Genomic DNA, 20,519 nt, shown 5'->3' with positions numbered 1-20,519 from the left:
TCATTGTTGGTAGTTCATGAATGAACTGAAGTAGCTGACATGGTAGTGAGTCAGGCCAGCAGTGCTTTCATTTTGTACTTCTTAATAAGTAACAGAAAATAGAAATAGTGTTCAGTAAAAACACTTTCAATCTACAGCCACGTGACCGGGTTCTGCGTGAAACCTTGTAGCATCAAGGATTTGAACTCAGTTATTTCTTTTTGGTTTGTAATGATTTCTTCAGGAGTTTGTGCTTTTAATTTCTTCACATCTGTTTTTCCCAAGAATTCTCCTATCCCTTCAACTCTTCCTGAGCCTATGACAGCTAGTGAGGCAGCTGCTAGAAAAAGCCAAATAAAAGCAAGGTGAGTAGATGATGTGACTTCACATTATTTTAATATTATTAAACTGCACTTTTGTCTGAAACTTCGTCATTAAAAAAATCACCCAAATAGTTCATTAGAATGGATAAATGACATTTCTAAGTGCTTCAAGTCCGAGTTGAATTTTTTTCAATTGTTTTGAGTCTCCACTGAGGAAAAACTGAGATTCTAATATTCCTCGGTACTGACAATTGTTCTAGTTCTGAATCTACCAATATGTGGCTTAATTACTGAAATTTTTAGCCCTAACGTTATTAGCTCAGCTGCAACTTTTGTAGCCTACTGCAAACGAGAAACATACCTCTGGGGCTCATCTCAGCCATGCTTGAACTGTATAGATATAGATATGCTGTTCTAAGGCAGTGATTGGTTTTGTTGGCTCTGCTGTCAGTTGGTGATGTACAATGAAGGGAAGGCGTAGAGTATTAATGGAATAATGTTTTCAGCTCCACCTGCTAGGCACTACTGGGAAAGAACTGAATTTTCCTACTTAAGTTTTTCTGACTAAATAAGATATATAGGCTAAGGCAGAAAACATTTATATATAATTTGCTAAGAACTAGTATGAGGTGTTAGGTACTGGAGCTTAGCTGGTGAATTTGTGTTTTTAAGCAGTTAGCCAATTTTTAAAGAAGCCAGTACTGTGACTGGGCAAAGTGGGATTAAAGCTCCAAAGGCCATTTTTTAATATCTTCCTTATCTGGGAAAACATGATGCAGTGCTAATGTACTACAGAAAGACACAAATATTAAGGGAGGTTTATGAGCGATAGAACTGCTAGATGTTAAATCTCTCGTGAAACCAGAGATTAATTAACAGATAAGATTAAGAAAAAAATCTTACTTTGTATGTGTGTACAAGAAGTAACTATCTCTAGTTGCAGGGTTGCTGCCTCAAGTTTTCCAGGTAATTTTTATTCGCTACTGTGAGCTAATGAAAGCTTGCACAGAAATCAAATCTAGTGCTTTATTCTCATGGAGAACAAGGCTGTTGCACTGCTCCTTCTGAAATCTTCAGCAGCAGTCGTATCTCTTATGACTGTGGTGAGAAGAATTGTAGGAACAAATATTAAGGTATTTAAATTGAGCTCAGAAGTAAACAGTGTACGTGTGAGGTGAGCTGTAAAGAGATGACTGTTAATTTGAATACACAACAGTTACTTTTAATGAAGTCTCGTCTATGGAAATATTGTTTCAGAATAACAGATCCTACTGGACCAACAGAAACCTCAATTGCACCACGACAAAGACCAAAGGCCAATTCAAGCACTGCTGCTTCAAGTGTTCTGACGATCCAGAGTTCAGCAACACCAGTCAAAGTACAAGTTCCTGGTGTATTTGGTAACCGTGGGCAAAAAGGTAATGTACCAATGTCTAAGGATTGAATGAAGCAAATGAAACAATCATTCCAAATTTCTTTTCCTCCTTAATCTTTGAAGGATAACCTTTGAAACTCAAAACTAAGTAGGTACTACTTTGTCGAAAAAGCCCCAGATCTTCATCCTTTCTGGATGTGCAAGAAGTATGAGTTCAAGTCACACTGATTTATGCTAGTAAGTGCTTAATTAAGAGGCTGCAAAAACAACCGAATGCAAAACTCAGCAATCTAAATGATTACATCCAGTACTTCTTATGAAGAATGCTTTCAGAGGCACTAATCAGTATTTAAACGTACTGCAAGAGACTTGTGTTTGGATATTTTATTTACTTGGCTTCCAAGTATGCAAAATCCAAAAGCACTTAACTGCATTCTTTCACTCAAGGATGAATTTGTCAGATTATTTTAATAAAGATGTAGACAAAAATGTAATGTCCCAGTTTTGAGTCAGAATAGATGAGTGTTGTTTGAGACACTGAAGATAAAAGTGAATTGCTAGTAAAGCAGAACTCCCGAAACCAGCTTCCTCAGTAATGAGAGCAAAGGAGACTTCTCATGTCTTTGAAGTAGGCACTGGAGATTGATAAGCCTGAAGTTGTCTTCACAGAAGGTGAAATACACAGTAAGCTTAGCACGCAAGATGTCACACTTGGAAGAGGACTATAAACTGTTTTGCCTTGAAGCGCTTAGTGCCAACTGCCAGGGCAAATGGACAGTTGAAGTTTAGAAATTTGCATGTGAGTAGTATTGTCTTAATATTACAGGAACCCCAAGACCTGGAAATGGTCAAGAAATGTTGCTGTCTCAAGGGACCAATCAGCACCATCCACAGCAGAACAGAGTTCTTCAGCAGCTGCAGCAGGGGGACTGGAGACTACAGCAACTACACCACTTACATCACCAGCAAAAACAACCTACAATTCAGGAGGCTTACATGCAGCAGGTACATTTAAATACATTTCTTAAAGAGCAGCATGTTGTATCTGTTAGCATTTTGAGTCATTTGCTAGTTTAACAATATGACCTAGTTTCTTAATGCTAGGAGAGAGGGAGAAGGATTGTAGCTCTTGCCCTTTCTTTTTAGCTTTGCACATTTGTCTCTTGCCTAGGCATTGCAGTACTTAACATGGGGAAGTTGTTTTCTTTGTGCTGTCCTGCCTTTGTTTCTTGACCCAGAATTTCTGCTTGCTTTGAATCAGCGCTTGCTGGCCCAAATAAAGGTTTTGTCTGTGTAAGCATGCTCCAGAGAAACATTTGGGATGATCTAGCTGACAATAGTATGCTTGTAGGAGCTGGTGTGGGGTAGACCCTTTGAGTCTAAATATTTGTGTATGCTAAATGGGGGAATCATGATTTCAAGACTTCATTTATTTTCTTTTTTCTTTTTGAATATAGTATCAACAAGCAGTGCACCAGCAGGTGATCCAGCAGCAACTGTTGATGCAAGCTGTGTACCAGCAGCAACCTTCCCAATCTCAGTATCCTGCTATGGTATGTCAACAATGGAATGTCGCTGACAGTCTTCAGATATGTCCTATGATTGTAAGATGCTGTGAAGTTGCAGAAGCACAAGTCTGTGAATAGTTATGAGCTGTGGACTTGATAAATATCTAAAGTGATACTGAGAGGAAAAAAAAAAAAGGCTCATCCAATCTTGGTTGAGAAAGCTTACCTGGCACTTCAGCATTAAATGTGATGTAGTCTAAGCTTTGATCAGTAAAGTACTAATTGGAAACATACTTAATGTTTAAAGTTTCCAATAATGACCACTGCAGCAAACGTGAGTTATTCTACGAAGTGATAAAACCACAGTGGCATCAAATTTGTACTTCAAGCCCAGGATGTCTAATTAGTTAAACCATCTATGTACAGGTAGCTAGTAGCTACTTTCACAGGCACTGTTGTGTATGTACAGAGCCATATTGTGCAGCATTTGCTGAGGAAAACACGCAGAATTTCTGAGTCTTCAAATAGAATTAAGCCAACAAAATACAGTTGGTATCCTTAGACCACTTCAGTACCTCAGAGAGAAAGAAAAAGTGAGAATCCAGGTTGATTGTCACAAAGGAAATCACGTTCTGGAATGATGAAATTCAACCAAGGTTATACATTATGTTTGCAATCCTAACTAGCCCAGGGAAATCCTTGCTATGTATAGTTGCACACTGGAATGTGCTATAGAAAATGAATTTTGTCAGCTGCCATTAAGCTCTGTTGTGCTAGTTAGTTTATTTTTGAGGTTTTAAAACTGCATTGAAGAGCATTTTGTCTGTTGTTGCTTAAAATGGAGAAGTCTTTCAGTGTTTACTTATGAGTGGAATATAAATGTTCTTGCATCCCCTTTGTGATGCTGCTGCTACAGCATAATAGAAATATACGCATATGTGATATTTACAGATAAAGCAGGAAGGCTGTGTGGCAAAAGGTGTTCAGAAGTTGGGAGAAAGTTCATGACTTTGGTTAAGCTGCCAATCTTTTCTGGTGTATGGTTGTTTTTAATGAATCTGTCTGTGAGGCCGGTGTTGTTACTTAGCATGAGAGCTTCACGTTGACCTGTCTGAATGATAATATTGTGCTGACTGTCTTATTTAGGTGCAGCAATATCAGCAGGCTCTTATACAGCAGCAGATGCTTGCTCAGCAACAGCAGCGGTCACAACAGGTGCAGTCTCCTGAATATGCTCCTTCTCTACAAGACTTCTCGCCAGCCTTAATTTCCTACTCTGCATCACTTCCAGTACATGCTGGAACAGTGGCAGATTCTCCCTATGCTCCAAGCAGGCAAGTATTCTGACACAAACATACCAAGGGTTGCTGTCTGCTTTCTGTTGTTAGCTGTAACAGGTGCCACCAAATCCTTTTGTTGGAAGTTAATTGCTTCAATCATCCAGTACTGCTAAAACTAATAAGTAGAAGCTAGTTAGTGGTAACGGATATTTTAAGTGGCATGAGGGTGGAGAGCAGGATGCAACTCATATGTAGATGAGCTGAATCAAACTTTAAAAATAACTTGTTTTTTTTCTTGTTCATGGACTTCTTCCAAGAAACAAACTGCTAACCACCTTGCTTTGGGTGGTCAGCAGCACATACTTAATGAAGCAGTTAATATGACACTCAATAGACACTAATTTTTACCACTTTTTGTTCTTTAGTCCAATTTGTAGGATATAGTTTCAAACTGGGCTTTATATTTCTGGTTAATTTGGTACGAGTTCTGACTCTTCCATCCACTTATTGGGGGGGTTGGAGCTACATGATCCTTGAGGTCCCTTCCAACCTGGGTGATTCTGTGATTCTGTCTGACTTGTATTCTGTAACAGAATGTATCTTAATTTCAATGATAAGGACCCTTTGCAGAGGCCCATGCATTTACCCCTTCTTAATAAAGTGTGGTGAAAAATGACTTTTTTGTGAATACTCACTGTGGAATGAGAGCGAAGCAACATTCAAAAAAAAAAAAGACAGGCAAAAAATTGCACACTTGCCTTGTTTCACTGATGTTCTGACCTAAGTCAGTGTTAGCTGCATAAGCACATAAATACTACTATTGCTACAGTTGAAAGAGAAGCCCTTTGTACTTCTTCAAACCCTGCAGTCTGTGGTGCAGCTTTTGTGGACAGGTGGTTTTTCAGACTTGTGCATTTCATGTGCTGCTGTCATTCATAGTCACTTTACAGTATGGTGAAAGAGTGAAAGGTAAAATATTTTCCCCCCACTGGCTTTATTGATACGGTATATCGTTGTGACAGTTTTAGCTTCATGGCATCAATTAGGTGGTGTAATGCATAGCACAGTGTTTTCCTGCATGTTTGTGTCCATATCTGAGATTTTACACCCGTTCTCTGATCTAGCCTATTACCAGAGTACTTCTGTTACAAATAATTCTTTAAAGAAATAATTACAGTCTGGAAGTAAATGATCATCTTGTGTATGTGTGGCTAAAGATCTGTACCCTGCTGCTTAGCTTTAAGTCAGTGACCAAAGAGTTAGCAACAATTGGCAGTGCTTAAGGATGATCACGTAAGGAGGAAAAAAATGGTAGAGCTAATTTGCCAAAACTTGCTTAAAAGGGAAAATTCACCCAATGAGGTTTCTAGCATCTTAGCAAAGAGGAGATTAAACTTGAATATACTTATTAGATTTTATTTTTCCTTAAAAAGAGACTGCTGTGTGAGTATAGAAATGAACTCTGAAATAATTTTTCATCTTGCATCTTGACAAAGTTTTCAGTGCTTTGGCTTTAATTAATAAATTGGCAACTATATTGTACAAGGGTTACATATGGAAATAATGTGATCAAACCATATGTTCTTAGTGATTCATTTTTATCTTTAGTTTTCAGATACATTCAGGCTGTTAATACATATGTTACCTGTATGCAACATTTTGACATAATAAAGTATGCCATCAGTTTTTATCCTGGTAGACAATCCTGTAACGTTCCTTTGTATTTTCTTTCTGTGGTCTGACTTTGCAGGTCAGGCATTGTTGATGCTGAGTCAATTACCAGTTACCCAAAGCAGAGCATCAATAACCCACCTGATATGTCAGGCTGGAACCCATTTGGAGAGGACAATTTTTCCAAATTGACAGAAGAGGAGCTGCTGGACAGAGAATTTGACCTGCTAAGATCAAGTAAGGGACACTTGAAGGCTTATTTTGCTTCACAGTAAATAAGGTCTCAGCAGTACCATCACCTATTTTACTGAAGGGCCGTACAGTCTGTGTACAGAATTCTTTCTGAGCATTTGAGGGCAGAGTTGGGCCGGTCTCCTTTTCTTTCCCTTTCTGGAAATGTGTGCAATAAGAGATGACTGTCTAAAACTGGTAGCTACTGGCTGAAGTGCTGCAGAAATGGCTCTATCTTGGCTTCTAAATCCTGCTTATGTCACCCTGATTGTTAAAAAGCTCTGACTAGCAGAGGTATTTGGCTGCTTGCTTCATTCCTCTTCAGCTTTTTTCTTGCACACCAGAACAGAAGATTTTGTGGGTCTGATACGTCCTTTGAAAATGCCTGAAAGAAAAATGATCTATTACATTATGTTAATGTTTTGTAATGTCCTTTTTGATGAGTGGCTACATGTAAGGGCTGCTTTATTGTTCTGATATGGCATTAGTTGAATAAACTTTTTTTCCTCTTGAAGTCAGTTATCTCAATGGTTTTTACTTGGAATTACCTTTTTTAATTGCTTAACACATGTTTGTGTTAGATGCTTTTTCTGAAAGCTAATTCTGTCATTTACAAGACTTAACAAGCTGTGGTGGTGTCAAAATATATATATTGTGTATACTCGACTCACTCTCAGTAAGTTTACTGCAATTAAAAACATGGTAAAGCTAAATTTCAAGTAACTGGGGGGAAAGAAATGATGCTTTCATATGTCTTTTTCTTCATGGGTTTCTGGGTGGTTAATTGTAGCTGATCAAGAACTGCATGTGACCTGTTCATCCTTGCGGGATGTCATTTGGTATTATTGTTGTCAGTGTCTGATGGTAGCTGATGGTTTTCACTTCTATCCTACGCTGATCTCACAAGACTTCTATTTTGTAGATGCAAATGTAGCCTTTACTCATTCCACAATAAAATGACTCTTCTTGCTAGCATCTGGGGAGATGGGTATTGTACTGGCTGAAAAGTGAACGTTCTTTGCAAATCTAAGTTTCAAAATGGGAATTTTTCCTGGTAGTAGAATTGAGTATCTTAGACTTGCTCTTTCCGGTGGAAGCCTTTCAAAACTTTAGAAATGACACAGTCTCTTCAATCTGGAGCAGATGAATCAAAAAGCATGATGTTACTCATTTCTAGAATCCTCATTTGACTGCTGTATTGCAGACTGTAGTTGTGTTGAATTTGGTTTTGCAAAGCCATGCATTATAAAGATTAGAGTAGAGAATAGTGTATTAACCAGGGATATATTTGAAGTGGCTTTATAAATAAGCTGGAAGATACCTCGCATAAAATGCTTTTGCTTGGGGTAGCTGAAAAGGCTAAGACTTCTGACATTGTGTTAAGATTGGACTAAGAAAACTTGACACAGAAGCAAGCAAACACCACTGAGATGGTAATGGTGTTGTATGGAAGCACTGGCTGCTGGGCTTGCCAAGCAGCCACAACTGGTCACTGCAGCGAGTGCATAACAACATGGCTCAATTTCTATGTGCCAAAACACTGAATTAGATACTGACCAGAATACAGTGAATATTATCAACCAGAGCAGTATTTCACTAGGTGGCAGGCTTGTTTATGCATCAGATGAGATGTGATTACAGCTTTTCTTAGGCTTGATTTCAGTTAAGAGATCCTGTCAATCTGTGTGTTTGTGTACACGTAGATACGTACACCAAAGGTTTCAAGGACCTTTCACTTTGATTGCTACTACAGGAAGATCTTACTAGTTGTGTTGCAATGTGACTGCCTCTTCTGCATCTAGAACAAATATATTTAATTTTGCTTACTTGTACTTGCTCAGATTTACATGGAGTAACGAGAAGCTGGGAGGTTTGATTACAATTAAAGATAATGGCTGTCTTTCCCTCTGTAATGCTTTCTGCAGTTTTCTCTGATATATTTCAAGGATCAATGCTTGGTTCTCTTTATATGTAGGCTCTCTCTTAAGAGAGAAAGTCGCTGCTTTACTGCCAAGTACTTTTACTTCAGTTCTTGAGTTTACCATGAATCATTTTGCCCTCTGGAAGAAGGAGAATTGAAGATTCGGGTTTGTTAAAGAAACTGTATTGTGACTGAACCCAGTGGCTGTCCTGTGCTGTAGAACTCATGTACAGTGTTACACAAGTCTGCCTCTTTGCTGTTTTACATAGTGCTGAGTATGGCATCCAACATGATCATCCTTTCCTTCCGCTTCCAAAAGCTTCTTTGTGTTGTTGAGCTGACACGTTACCTCTGAATTGAAAGTATTTTAAAACCTGTTGCTCGTGACACTATTGCATGAATAATTAAATGTGCATGGCCCTTGTTAGAGTATCAAGATGTGATGACTTTTTGTCAGGCTAACTTTGCTATATGATTTCATGTATGTAGTAATATAAGGTCTTAGTGTGCTTAGTGATGGGTATTGCGGTGTTGATTACCCTTTTCCATGGAAAAGAGAGCTAGCTCTTAGGACAGTATGCCTTTCTTAGACTTGAGGAAGATTTCCGAAGTAAAAAAGTGATCATTGTTGTAAAACGTTATGCACAGCTGTACCTCTTGTTCGTGGGCTTAAATGACTGACTTGGTATGAAAGGTAATCTGTGCCATTTAGTACCTGATAGGTCTCTGTTGTATCTGCAGTCACATCTGCATTTGAATTCACTGACAAATGAGTCTTGAGTCACTGCTTTGAGGATGCTGCATGTGAAGCACAGTAATGCCAAAATGGGCTGACCCCTTGTCTGCTTCTGCTTGGTTAAAATTGGAGAAAGCATGGCTGGCCGTTGTCTCCAAAATGCTGTTTGATAAAAGGAAGTGAATCTTAATACAAAATGGACAAAGCACACTTGTGCTTCAGGTGGACAAAATTACTTCTTTTCCAATAGCTGTAGCTTTGAATTGACACTTTTTTGAACTTTATTTCCCATAGAAACTTATTCAACAGTGTATAAGTCTAAGTTCTGTGGAGGTGATTAAACCCTATGCTATATTTTCCTATTTCTTCTTGCATGCTTAGCATTTCAATCCATTTTGTTTTCCCCTGTGTTGCTCAAGTGGGAAGATACTGTCATCTTCCAAGGGTTGAGATTTCGGTAGTCCTATGCACCAGTGTTAGGAGGGATGGTAGTTCAAGTTATTGCATGCTTAGAAGTCCTCAGTTTTCATTGCCTGCAGATTGGTGCAGCACTCAGCTCATTCTCCTCTAGAGGAGGAGAAACTAGGAATAATAGAAGCCTGCTTTTCTAAAGGTGCAAGCTGAAGACTGGGTACGTTCAGAAGCTATTCAAGCTACTCTTCTATGCGTCTTAACACATTTTTATTCTACGTGACTGCATCACTACTTTATCTCCCCACCAGAAGTTCCTCAGTTGGGTTTAAATTTAAAGTAGAGATTGCTTGTGTTGCAACAGTTCCTACTTCTTATTTCTTTGAGCGTGTAAGTGTAGATAAGAATAAAACAATTGAGACTATGGGTGCTTTTATGCAGAGAGAACACTTGTCTGTGGAAACTGGCATGTAATTTCAGAACTGATGTACTTTGTACACAGAGCTAATATGCATCTGCATGAGGTAGATAAGCTTGCTGTCCTAGCCCTGGTGATTATCTCAAGAAAGCCTCTTGTTTCCTGTATGGAAGGGCTAAAAAGTACATGTGCAGGGAACTTAGTGTGCTGCTTAAGCACAGTTCAGCTGCATCTCAGAAGCTGCAAGTTGTCACGAAGGCCCTGCTACAAATTGTTTGGAAGAACAGCTGTATGCTGTGAAAGGGGGTGACCAAGATATTGCATCTTGTGCTGAGACTACGGGATGGTAGCTGAGGATGGCCAACCTTGTCCCCGTGGTGTTGGGAGGTGATAATGAGTCTTCCTGGACCCTCCTGAGCTGCAGCGTGGTAGCTGGACTGGACAGTCTGGAGCTCAGTGTGACCTTGCTGTAAGACAAGAGCTTAGAGAGAAAAACCATTTCCATTCTCAGTGCTTCTAATTTTTGCATTGTTAAAAACCCTGGGCTGAAGCCTTTAGTAAAATGAAAGTGAGTACCCTGGAGTTGAAAACCGTATAACACAAATACTGCATTTCTCTGTACAGTGACACTCAATTTGTTTAAAATTATTACAATTGATATCTTTAATAGAAAGAAATCCCAGCAATTCTGCTGTGACTGTTATCCCTTTCTTTGTGTCAAAGACTACTCAAAACTTGGATTAAATGAATGATCTTGCTTTTTAGATCAGCTCAGTGGGTCTGGTTTAAAAACCTCAAGTACAGATGATTAGTTGCAATTTCTGTTACAGAGCACACAGGCTGCTTTTAAGACCTTCCTATAAAGCATTCCATCAGGAAATACATGTTGTTTTTGCTTAGACAGAGGTATTAAAAAGGGATCTGTGCAGATGAGTTTTCCAGAATGCTCACAAAGTACGAACTGAGGGTATCTTTAAAACTTAGAGAAAAACAATCAACACTGTAGCTGACTCACCCCAAAGAGTAGATATTAAATTGGAGTAAGACCTGCCATTTTTATTTTATTTTATTTTTTGTTCTGTTTCATTTTATTTTTTACAGACAGGCTGGTGGACAGGAGAACAACTTCAGATAAGAATGTGGAGCTACATTCTGCTCCACAGAAAAGTCCTCCCGAAGATCCCTTTGGTTCTGTTCCTTTCATTTCTCACCCAGGCAAGTGACATCTATAACATCGTTACTGTGTGTGTGTACATACATATATACATATATATTTGTGTATGTATATATGTTGAGTATGTGTGTCCAGCTAAATGACCAAAGATAAGTCCCGGCTGCCTCATAATGTCTATTTTTATGTCTTATTACCTCTAAATAAAAATATCTCTCCATCCAATTCCTGGCACTTGGACAGTGCGCAGACTGTAGTCTTGACAGCGCAAATATATTGGACCAGTGCAGTGTTGAATCACTTACATACAACCAGAAATGCTTTTGCTGAAAGCACAGATAAGTGACTAAGGACAGATTTCACATCCACCCTTCAGTCTACTTCTAACTTATGCAGTTTCTTTAGTTCAGTTTTTCAGCCAAGTTAAAACTGTGTATTCCTGGTGCATTGAATTGTATTGTTTTTTGGAGTAAATTGATTCAAAACAAATATCTTGTCATATCTAAATTTGGAGAGAGAAGAATTTGTTTTAGCATTGACTATTTTTTTTATTTTACCTTAGAAAGAAGTAAAAATAACATCTGTGACCACTGACTATGAATGTGAATCTGTTATTTTGCCACTTAATGTTTTAATATTTTCCTGATCAGCACTTTGTTTATAGCTTTGAGAAGATCAGGCAATGTAAAAACCTGTGGGAATCGATAGCAAAGATGTATCAGTTGCTTATGGATCTTACATGCATCCCTACAAGTGCTTGTTTGGGGAAAACGGTGCTATAATATGTCTTCTGTTAACTGTTCTTATCTCAGTTCAAAAGCGTGAAGTGCCTTAAAATAAATCGCTTTGGAGTCAACCGAAGTTAACATCTATGTTTACTTTTGCTTTCACCTTGAATTCTTAAAGATGGTTTGCTAGGTATTAATGCTCACAAGTGCTCTGGTGCTATACACAGTGAAGAGACAACAGGGGTAGCACTTTTTATATTCTAGAAGATAGTTAATGGTAAAACCATGTTTCTATATCTATCTCCTATGTTCTTGTCAGAAAGATTGGATTAATTCCCTAAGACCGGTCACTCTATTCTTTATCTTTTGATTCTGCTCACTTAGTTAAAGATAAGACTGTTTTCTGTCCTGTTCTTGTAATTTAGTAGTTCAATACAATGTGGAGGCAATTCCTAAGTGAATAAGTATTCACTATCCCAACAGTTGTCAGTTTGGAAGCATTCACCCTCTAGTTTTTGTGGAGAAGGTCTTACAGGGGAATTTAAGTTCCCATGCCAAATAAACAATAGTTACCTTTAATCTGCATTGTTCTGCATTTTGATGACTGTGTCTGTAAGGATCACTTTTATTTAGTTCCATACCTTGGCCTTTGAAATCTGTTTATTCATTTCTGTTTTTAAGATCATTATACTATAGGTTAGACTTCTGGATGGCCTTGTTATGTTATGTAAGTTTGCCATGGTTAATTTTTAATTCTTGACATAATAGGAAGCTGTACAAGGGTTTGGTCATGGATTGAAACGGACATTTCATTGCATTTATTATTAAAAAAAAAAAAAAAGACAAAGAAGCCCCCCAAAACTTGTTCAGCAGATTTTTTTTCTACCTACTTGCATTTGGAATTGAAACTAACGGGTGTATTTGCTTGATTTCAAGGAAGGCATTTGAATTCAGTGTTCACAGTGAATTACGCTTAACTAATGGATCTGATCTGATAAATGCTTACACCTGAAAATAACTTCAAGAATCTGAATTGGTTTTCCCCATGGAATTGTTCTTGAGAATGTCTTTAAAAGCACGTTTAAGCCAGCCAAGAAAGGGAGAATAAAGGCTTTTAGACATGTGCACCTTATTCGAGGAATAAGTGTGAAGGTGACTGAATAGAAAGCAGAACATGTTTAACGTTTCCAACAATTCTGGTATTTGGGTATATTGTGGCAGCAGCCAAGCTCTGCACAATTATTTGCTTTCCCCATTTCTGTGGGATGAGGGAGAGAAGTGGGGTGGGGGATGGAACAGAACCAAAAGAGAATCCCAACGAAGTAGAATGTTCGAGGTGAAAACTATTGACTAAGATATAATTGTTATCATCCTTTTCTTTATTTTCTGTTAAGAATATAACATGTATTTACAAAACAAGTGATGCACATTCAATTGCTCACCACCTGCTGACTGATGTCCAGCCAGTCTGAAGCAGAGGCAGGCCACCTTCATCCCCTCCAGCCAACTCTCCTCTGTTTTATAGTTTTTTTGTTACGGCATGCAGTATCCCTTTGGCCTATTTAGCTCAGAGCTGTCCTGGTTCTGTCCCCTCCCAGCTGCTTGCGTCCCCCCCAGCCCCTTGCTGACAGAACAGTATGAGAAGATGAGAAATTGAAATGTCCTTGGCTCTGTACCGCAATGTTCAGCAGCAACTAGAAACACTGGTGTGTCATCAATGTTTTTCTCCCAAAGTCAAAACATAGTGTCCTACAAGACACTGAAGAAAAAAAAATATCAACTCTGCTTGAGCTGAAACCAGGACAGGTGGTGTTTTCCTCCATCCCTTCAGTAGCAGAGGTAAGTACTGGGAGGAACCAGAAAACCCACCTGATCATCAACACATGGCATAAGAGACTGGTGCCATCAGAAGAATTTTGTTTTCTTTGATCCTGGAGTGGCTTATCCAGCACCATGCCTGCTGGTGACAGTTTTGGTACATCTGTCTCAACAAGGGAAAAGGATCCTAGCCCATATGTTGGCAGAGCTTGTTGAGAGGGCTTTAAACTTGAAGGGGAAAAGGGATAAAATTGGGCTTGTTAGAGATGAACCTCCAGACAGAATGCCAGGATTGCTGTAAGGGAATTCCAAAATGTCAGAAGTCAAGCAAGTGGGGTAGAAGGCTGGCTTGGCTGAAGAGCTTAGGTAAAAAAGAAAGCATATGGCCGCTAGAAGCAAGGTCCAGTGACATGGGAAGACTACAGGGTTGCTGCTCGCTTTTGTAGAGAGAATATTCATGGAGCCAGAGCTCAGTTAGAGTTGAAGCTGACCAATACTGTCAGGGACAATAAAAAGTTTTCTGAAGTGTGTTAATGACGAAAGGAGGACCAGAGAGAACGTGGTTTATGCGTTCTGTATGCGTCCTGCCCCTGTACTCGGCATTGGTGAGGCCTCACCTCGAGTACTGTGTCCAGTTTTGGGCACCTCAGCACAAGAAAGATATGGAGGTACTGGAGCAGGTCCAGAGAAGGGCAACGAGGCTCGTGAAGGGCTTGGAGAATCAGCCCTATGAGGTGAGGCTAAGGAAGCTGGGGCTGTTTAGCCTGAGGAAGAGGAGACTGAGGGGAGACCTTATTGCCGTCTTCCAGTACCTGAAAGGTTCTTACAGTGAGAGTGGGGCAGGTCTCTTCTCACTAGTGACAAGTGACAGGACGAGGGGAAATGGCCTCAAGTTGCGCCAGGGCAAGTTTAGGTTGGATATTAGGAAGAACTTCTTTACAGAAAGGGTGGTTAGGTACTGGAATGGGCTCCCCAGGGAGGTGGTTGAATCGCCATCCCTGGATGTGTTTAAGAGCCGTTTGGATGTGGTACTCAGGGATATGATTTAGCAGAGGTTGGTTTTTTTTTTTTTTTTTTTTTTTTTTTTTTTTTTTTTTTTCTTAGAGATGGGGTACTGGTTAGGCTGCGGTTGGACTTGATGATCTTCAAGGTCTTTTCCAACCTGGATAATTCTATGATTCTATGATTATAACTTGTTGAGAATGATTATTTTACAAATGTGGCCTCAAGTTGCGCCAGAGTAAGTTTAGGTTGGATATTTGGAAACACTTCTGTACAGAAAGGGTTGTTAAGCACTGGAATAAGCTCTCCAGGGAGGTGGTGAGTAATCATCCCTGGATGTGTTTAATAACCCCTTTGGATGTCTTTTCCAAGCCGAGTGATTCTTTGATTCTATGAAATATGGGCATAGATAAAGCAGAAACATTTAGTGCATTCTTTGCCTCTGTCTTCAACATAGATGATGAACTTTGGGGCTTCAGGTGCCTTGAGTTAGAGGACTGTAACTGCAGTAATGGTTAACTCCCAGACTAAGCCCTTAACTTGTGCAAGATCTGCTGCTCCACCTGAGTGCACAGAAGTCCGTGGGACCTGATAGGATTCACCTCAGGGTATTCAGAGAGTTGGTTGATGCCATTATGAGACTTTTCACCACTCTTGGGAATCTGAAGAGATCTCAGTTGACTGGGGGCTAACAAATGTTGTTCTGGTTTTCAGGAAGCGTAAGAAAGAAGATCCTGATAATTAGACCTGTCTGTCTTGGTTCAGTGCCTGGTAAACTTACGGAGAAAATTAGCTAGGAGTTACTGAAAAAGACCTGAAAGGCAACGTTGCCATTGGCCACAGCCAGTACGTGTTAATGAGCTGAAGGTTCTGTTTAGCTGATTTAATCTTCCTTTTTGACAAGGTCACCCATCTAGTTGATCAAGGGAAGCCAGTTGATGTTATCTTTACTGGAATCCAAAAAGCTTTGATACTGTTTCTCACTGTTTTCTTCTGGACAAAGTGTCTAGCATATGACTAGACAAAAACATAATTGATTGGTGAGCAATTGGCTGATTGCAGGCTCAAAGAGTTACAGTAAATAGGGTTACATCAAGCTTCCCGGGGCTCTGTTTTAGGGCCGGTTCTCTGTAATGTTTTCATAAATCATTTGGATGTAAACTAGAATTTTCGAGCAAGTTTGCTGATAATACTCACTGTGGCCTGTGGCTTCCTGGCAAGGAGGAAGCGGAGGGGCAGGTGCTGAGCTCTGCTCTCTGACAGCAACAGGACCTGTAGGAATGGCATGGGACTATATCAGGGGAGGGTTGGGTTGGATGTTAGGAAAAGGATCTTCACCAGAAGGTGGTGGGTGTGGAACAGGCTTTCCAGGACTGTGGTCATGACACAGAGCTTATCAGAGTTCAGGAAGCATCTGAACGATGCTCTTACCCATATGATCTGATTCTGTTTGATCCTGTGTGGAGGCAGAAGTTGAACACAGTGATCCTTATGGGTCCCTTCCAACTCAGGATATTCTGATTCTTTAATTCCTTATTCAACCAGCTGAAACTGGGGTGGAGTGTGAGACTGACTTTGTCTTAATTTCCATACAGTATGTGCCTACATTGCAAATAAGGTGTATATTATCACTGCTCAGCCAGGTCTGACTAATGATTTCACTTCTTGAACCATAATGAAATGAAATGTTGATGTTATCAATACAGATAACTTAAAATTAAGAGCAGAATGGAAATTTGATGTTATTAAATAGAGTTCCTCTTGAAGTGTTCTACTACATTAACAAGCTTTGGGCTGGAATTGTGGTCTGTTTCTGCTTATACTGCTGTTGTGTAACGTGAGTCTCGGGTTCATAACTGTTGATATGTGTGGGCTGCAGCTGGGTAGTCACCCAGAGAATTTTTTCTTGTTCTGGAGGTTTATATGTTATTTGAAAGCAAGACATGACTCAGTAATTCTATTATCTGATAGAAGATACCCACAAAGAAACTGACGATCCTGTATATTATCTTTTTTGACTTAACAGCTTAACATAAAATGCTAAAAAGCCCAGCAAAATAAGTGCACTCAGGTATGTATACACATGTTTGGGAAGGTGATGCAAGGTTGAGGGATATGCAGAGGCTGAAACTGGAAATTTGAAAACATTTAGCATCTGGAGGGAATCATGGGGTGCTGTGAGTGGGTGAATTCATGGAGGTTTTCATGGGGAGTTTAGAATTAATTTCAGGCTGCTGCTGCAGCAGAGGTTACAAGAATGGATAGCCTGGAACTGGATGGTGTAAGACTGCTTGTTTGTCGGCTCTGCTGCTTGCTCCTCTCGGGTGGGAACGAACATCAGCAAAACATGCATCACTTTGCACAAGCTAAAACACTATTGGGTTCCTTCTGCTATGGTTGATGCAAAGCGCTTAGTGTTATCCACACTTGGTTTGTATCCTATATGTGGTACTTCCAAGTACACTTTAAACTGCCAATTTTATTTCTCCATATTTGTGGAAAATAGAAATGACTTAGAATTTGAGGTGGATGGAGAAGAAAATCATGTTGAAAAGGAACTCTGCTATTCAATCTGATAGAGACAAAATAAGTATTGTTAAGTTTTTTAGTAAACAGGGGAGGGCAAGGAAAAAAAGAAAGCACAGTCAAATGTCTTAACTGCCCCATTACCAGTTAATTATTTAGCATGGGGAAAAGATATTTCAGTTCCTGTACACCTGAACATCAGGGTGTTTGTGGTGGGAAAATTGTCTCCTGTAGTCAGCATTTGGGAATAGAAACTTTTGGGTCATGTACGTATTAAACAGCTTTTGTTCACGTGTTCTTTGTCAGCTTATTGAGTGTTTCAGAGACTCAGAAGAGATGCAACTTGTCTGCTGTTTTCAAATTCTGAGAAGCAAATATATTCAGTATAGTGTAGTTTGCTGTGATAATTCTGGATTTAGACTATGCTAGATTGCCTTGTCTGTTGTTTGTGTTTGTTTTTTTTACCTTAAGTTTAATAATGAAATTCACAGAAGTAAGAAAATATTTGAGGCAACTCTCAAAATGATGCATTTAAATTGTATATGGAGTGGATATCTTGGAAAATTGGCTGAGATTTCATTACAAGTGCTGATATAAAGCTGTCTGCCAGGCAGTTTGCTCCCATGGAGGATCTTAGTGAGGTGACTTCTCTTACTGGAATAAAGCTCCAGTTCTGTTCATCTGTTTCTGTTCTACTGAATATTCACCGAGCTCATCTTTTGTCATCTTTTTTTGTAAACATGGGAGTTCTTGATCAACTGTGGGTTTTTTTGAACATAGAGAGGGCAACCATTTTCCAATCGTCTTGTCTTCTCTGTTTAGAGACCAGGAATAAAAGGAACCTCAGTTCTGTAGTGTCTGTTTTGACTTGCAGATTTCCTTCATTTTAGTGTCTAAGTGGTCATTCTATTTGTTTGCTTTGGAATAAGAGCAGGGTGGTGTGATATCTAGCTTGCTACTTAACAGATATATGGATTCTGCAGTAAAGCAGCTGGCTGCATGCCTGATAGCAATCAGGGTGTTGGAAACTGTTTAGAGTTTTGGAGCTGTTGGGCCATGGTGCAGTCTGGAGCTTTAAATGAAGTAAATGGAGGATGACACCACTTACTATTGCGTAGTCAGAAAGTCCAAACGTGAGAGCACAAGTAACAAATAACAGCTTCCTGTACACACTAAAGAGCTAATGACAGCAGCTTGTGTTTATTAGGCAATAGATACTCCTGAATTGTGTTTTGAAAGAAACCCAAACCTGAGCATTCAGTAGGGTTGTATCTGGTTAATCTGACAGTTAAAATCAGTTCATATCAGTTTTTGTCTTTAATGAAAATACTGATTTTACTGCATATACTTTCCTTGGCTGTGGCTTTCAGACACTGGTACTATTTGCTGACTGCAGGTTCAGGATGTTTCCATGTATCATCTTTAGACTTTTCTCAACAGGACTTGCAAAGTAACTTGAAATTATTAATGCTTCTCAAGTACAAATGCTGTGTGCAGCTGTGCCAGTGGTGTGCTTTAATGCTTTATAGCTTTATTTTTTTTTATCAGATCTTAGAGTAATCACGGTTGCCCTTTTTTCTTTCCATGCTTCAACATGCAGACTGCAAATACTGGAAGGAATTTCTAAGCAATAGATGCTAGGCAGAAGTGATTTGGGTTTTGTTGTTTGTTTTTCTTTTTTTTCTTCTTGAAAATAAAGGTGCTAAGCAGTGCAAATCCATGACAATATTCAGCAGCTGCTGCTCTGGCTGTTGTCAAAGAAATAGTGCAGATTTAGTTGCAGTGTGCTGGTAATCCTTGGGCCTGACATGTGGCAAATTGCTCTGAAATGATGGCGGCAGTATGTTACCAATTCCAAGAAAGCTGAAAGCCCTTATGCCCTACGTTTTGGTCACCCCCGCAGTACCCTCCAATGATGAGCTAGCAGAAGGCATGTAATTACTGACGTTGTTAGAGGGAATTCATCCTCTTATAATCGGATGTCTAGAAAAAGAACATCAGAACAGAAAATTTCCTTGAAGATTGGGATCTTCTTATATGATTAAAGATGTTCCACCTGGCTTGCATTTGAGTGAAGAACAATCGTCTCCTACAAGATGCAAACCTGATTAGAAGTGTGCTAATCTGAACAGTACATTACAAACAGATGTTACTCCACATTTTTCAGCTTTTTAATAAATGTTTATCTGAACAGTCTATGCAGCAGTTTAGTTTGAGAAGATTGCATGAAATCAACATGATGGAATGCTTCAATTTTGAAATCTATTTGATCAGAGCATTAAATTTGTCATTAACTGAGGAATTTCTCCTTTTTTGGGGCATTAAGTTTCTATTTGTAGTGCTTTTGGTGTTCAGTGTATTAACTTCTTTAGGAGTGAAAGATGTGAATTGTAGCTTGAAACACAAAACCTAAGATAGGAATGTCTTTTAAAGCCGACAGCTGCATGGAGATTTGCATTCCTTCTCTTTGGTTTTGACGCAGGTCTGCTGCAGTTTTCTCCATTACTCCATCATTGGGAGTAAACCAGAGATACTGCAGGTGAGGAAGTACACGCAGAACCAGTTTCTTCCATGAATTCCAGGCTATGTCAGCCTGCAATCTATTAGTAATATTAAACTCAAGTCTGCTTGGAGCAGATGGCTCTCTTTGTTTACAACACCTTGACACAGACCAAAGAATAAAGAAAGAAGTTTGCTGTTTCTGGAAAAACAAAAAATGAAGGGGAAAGAGGACAGTCAGGTCACCACTCTTGAAATACTTAATAGCATTTGCTCAAGAAGTACATAGGAGAAGGTGCAGCCAGGAGTGTCATTTGATGTGTGTTGCTTGCTTTCTTGTTGGGGTTCTGCATGTAGAAATTGTAATAATGTTGCTCTAGAGATTGCAGTTAGATTCCAGAAGGAAGTTCAGGATGCTGATCTGGATTCCGTAACAACTATATTGCTTGTAGACTTCAGGTGATAGGTATCCAAAGTCACTTGCGACATGTTTTCAACAAGAGTAACAGTTGGAGTTGTGCCTGTGACATATTAGAGTGGATTGTATGCTGATATCAGTGCATGGAAATATGGCTTGGGAGGCTGATGTCTGACTGTGTGTTGTCAGGTCCTGTTTGGTGTATGTCCTGTCTGAAGAGGTCTGCTGAGAGCTGAACACTGTGCGGCTTCATTTACTTGTGCAGTGTATGTGAGCTGTTGATAAGGTCCCCTTTTTCTTGCTGGTGTCCTTTGCGCTGTGTTTTCCACTGAGTATAACCGTGGTAGCAATTAACAAATCATATTTAAATCCTTTTGTTAAGATATATTCTAGTTTGCTTCTTGTTCAAAAAACCTTTCACGTCTTCAGAACATGGAGATTGTGTAAAAGTATAAACGCTGTCAATATCCATGTGAGTTTACACTCACACTAAAAAGGTTGTGG

General features: G+C 39.4%; 1 protein-coding gene across 3 annotated transcripts in view; it reads left to right on the top strand.

Moving 5' to 3' along the window:
• BMP2K (BMP2 inducible kinase) overlaps positions 1 to 20,519 on the top strand; it is a 59,306-nt gene that overhangs the window by 28,522 nt on the left and 10,265 nt on the right. For 2 of the 3 annotated variants that reach the window (XM_072334827.1, XM_072334825.1), the window contains exons 9-15: positions 265 to 344; positions 1,560 to 1,720; positions 2,504 to 2,682; positions 3,135 to 3,230; positions 4,332 to 4,519; positions 6,216 to 6,373; positions 10,955 to 11,068. In XM_072334827.1, coding sequence (XP_072190928.1) covers positions 265 to 344; positions 1,560 to 1,720; positions 2,504 to 2,682; positions 3,135 to 3,230; positions 4,332 to 4,519; positions 6,216 to 6,373; positions 10,955 to 11,068 — 976 coding nt within the window. The remainder of the gene's footprint in view (positions 1 to 264; positions 345 to 1,559; positions 1,721 to 2,503; positions 2,683 to 3,134; positions 3,231 to 4,331; positions 4,520 to 6,215; positions 6,374 to 10,954; positions 11,069 to 20,519) is intronic. The other variant, XM_072334828.1, reaches the window with a different exon arrangement.

The sequence above is a fragment of the Excalfactoria chinensis genome, chromosome 4, assembly GCF_039878825.1.
Source record: "Excalfactoria chinensis isolate bCotChi1 chromosome 4, bCotChi1.hap2, whole genome shotgun sequence".
Classification (NCBI taxonomy): Eukaryota; Metazoa; Chordata; class Aves; order Galliformes; family Phasianidae; genus Excalfactoria; species Excalfactoria chinensis.
This window is presented reverse-complemented; position numbering and strand designations above follow the sequence as displayed.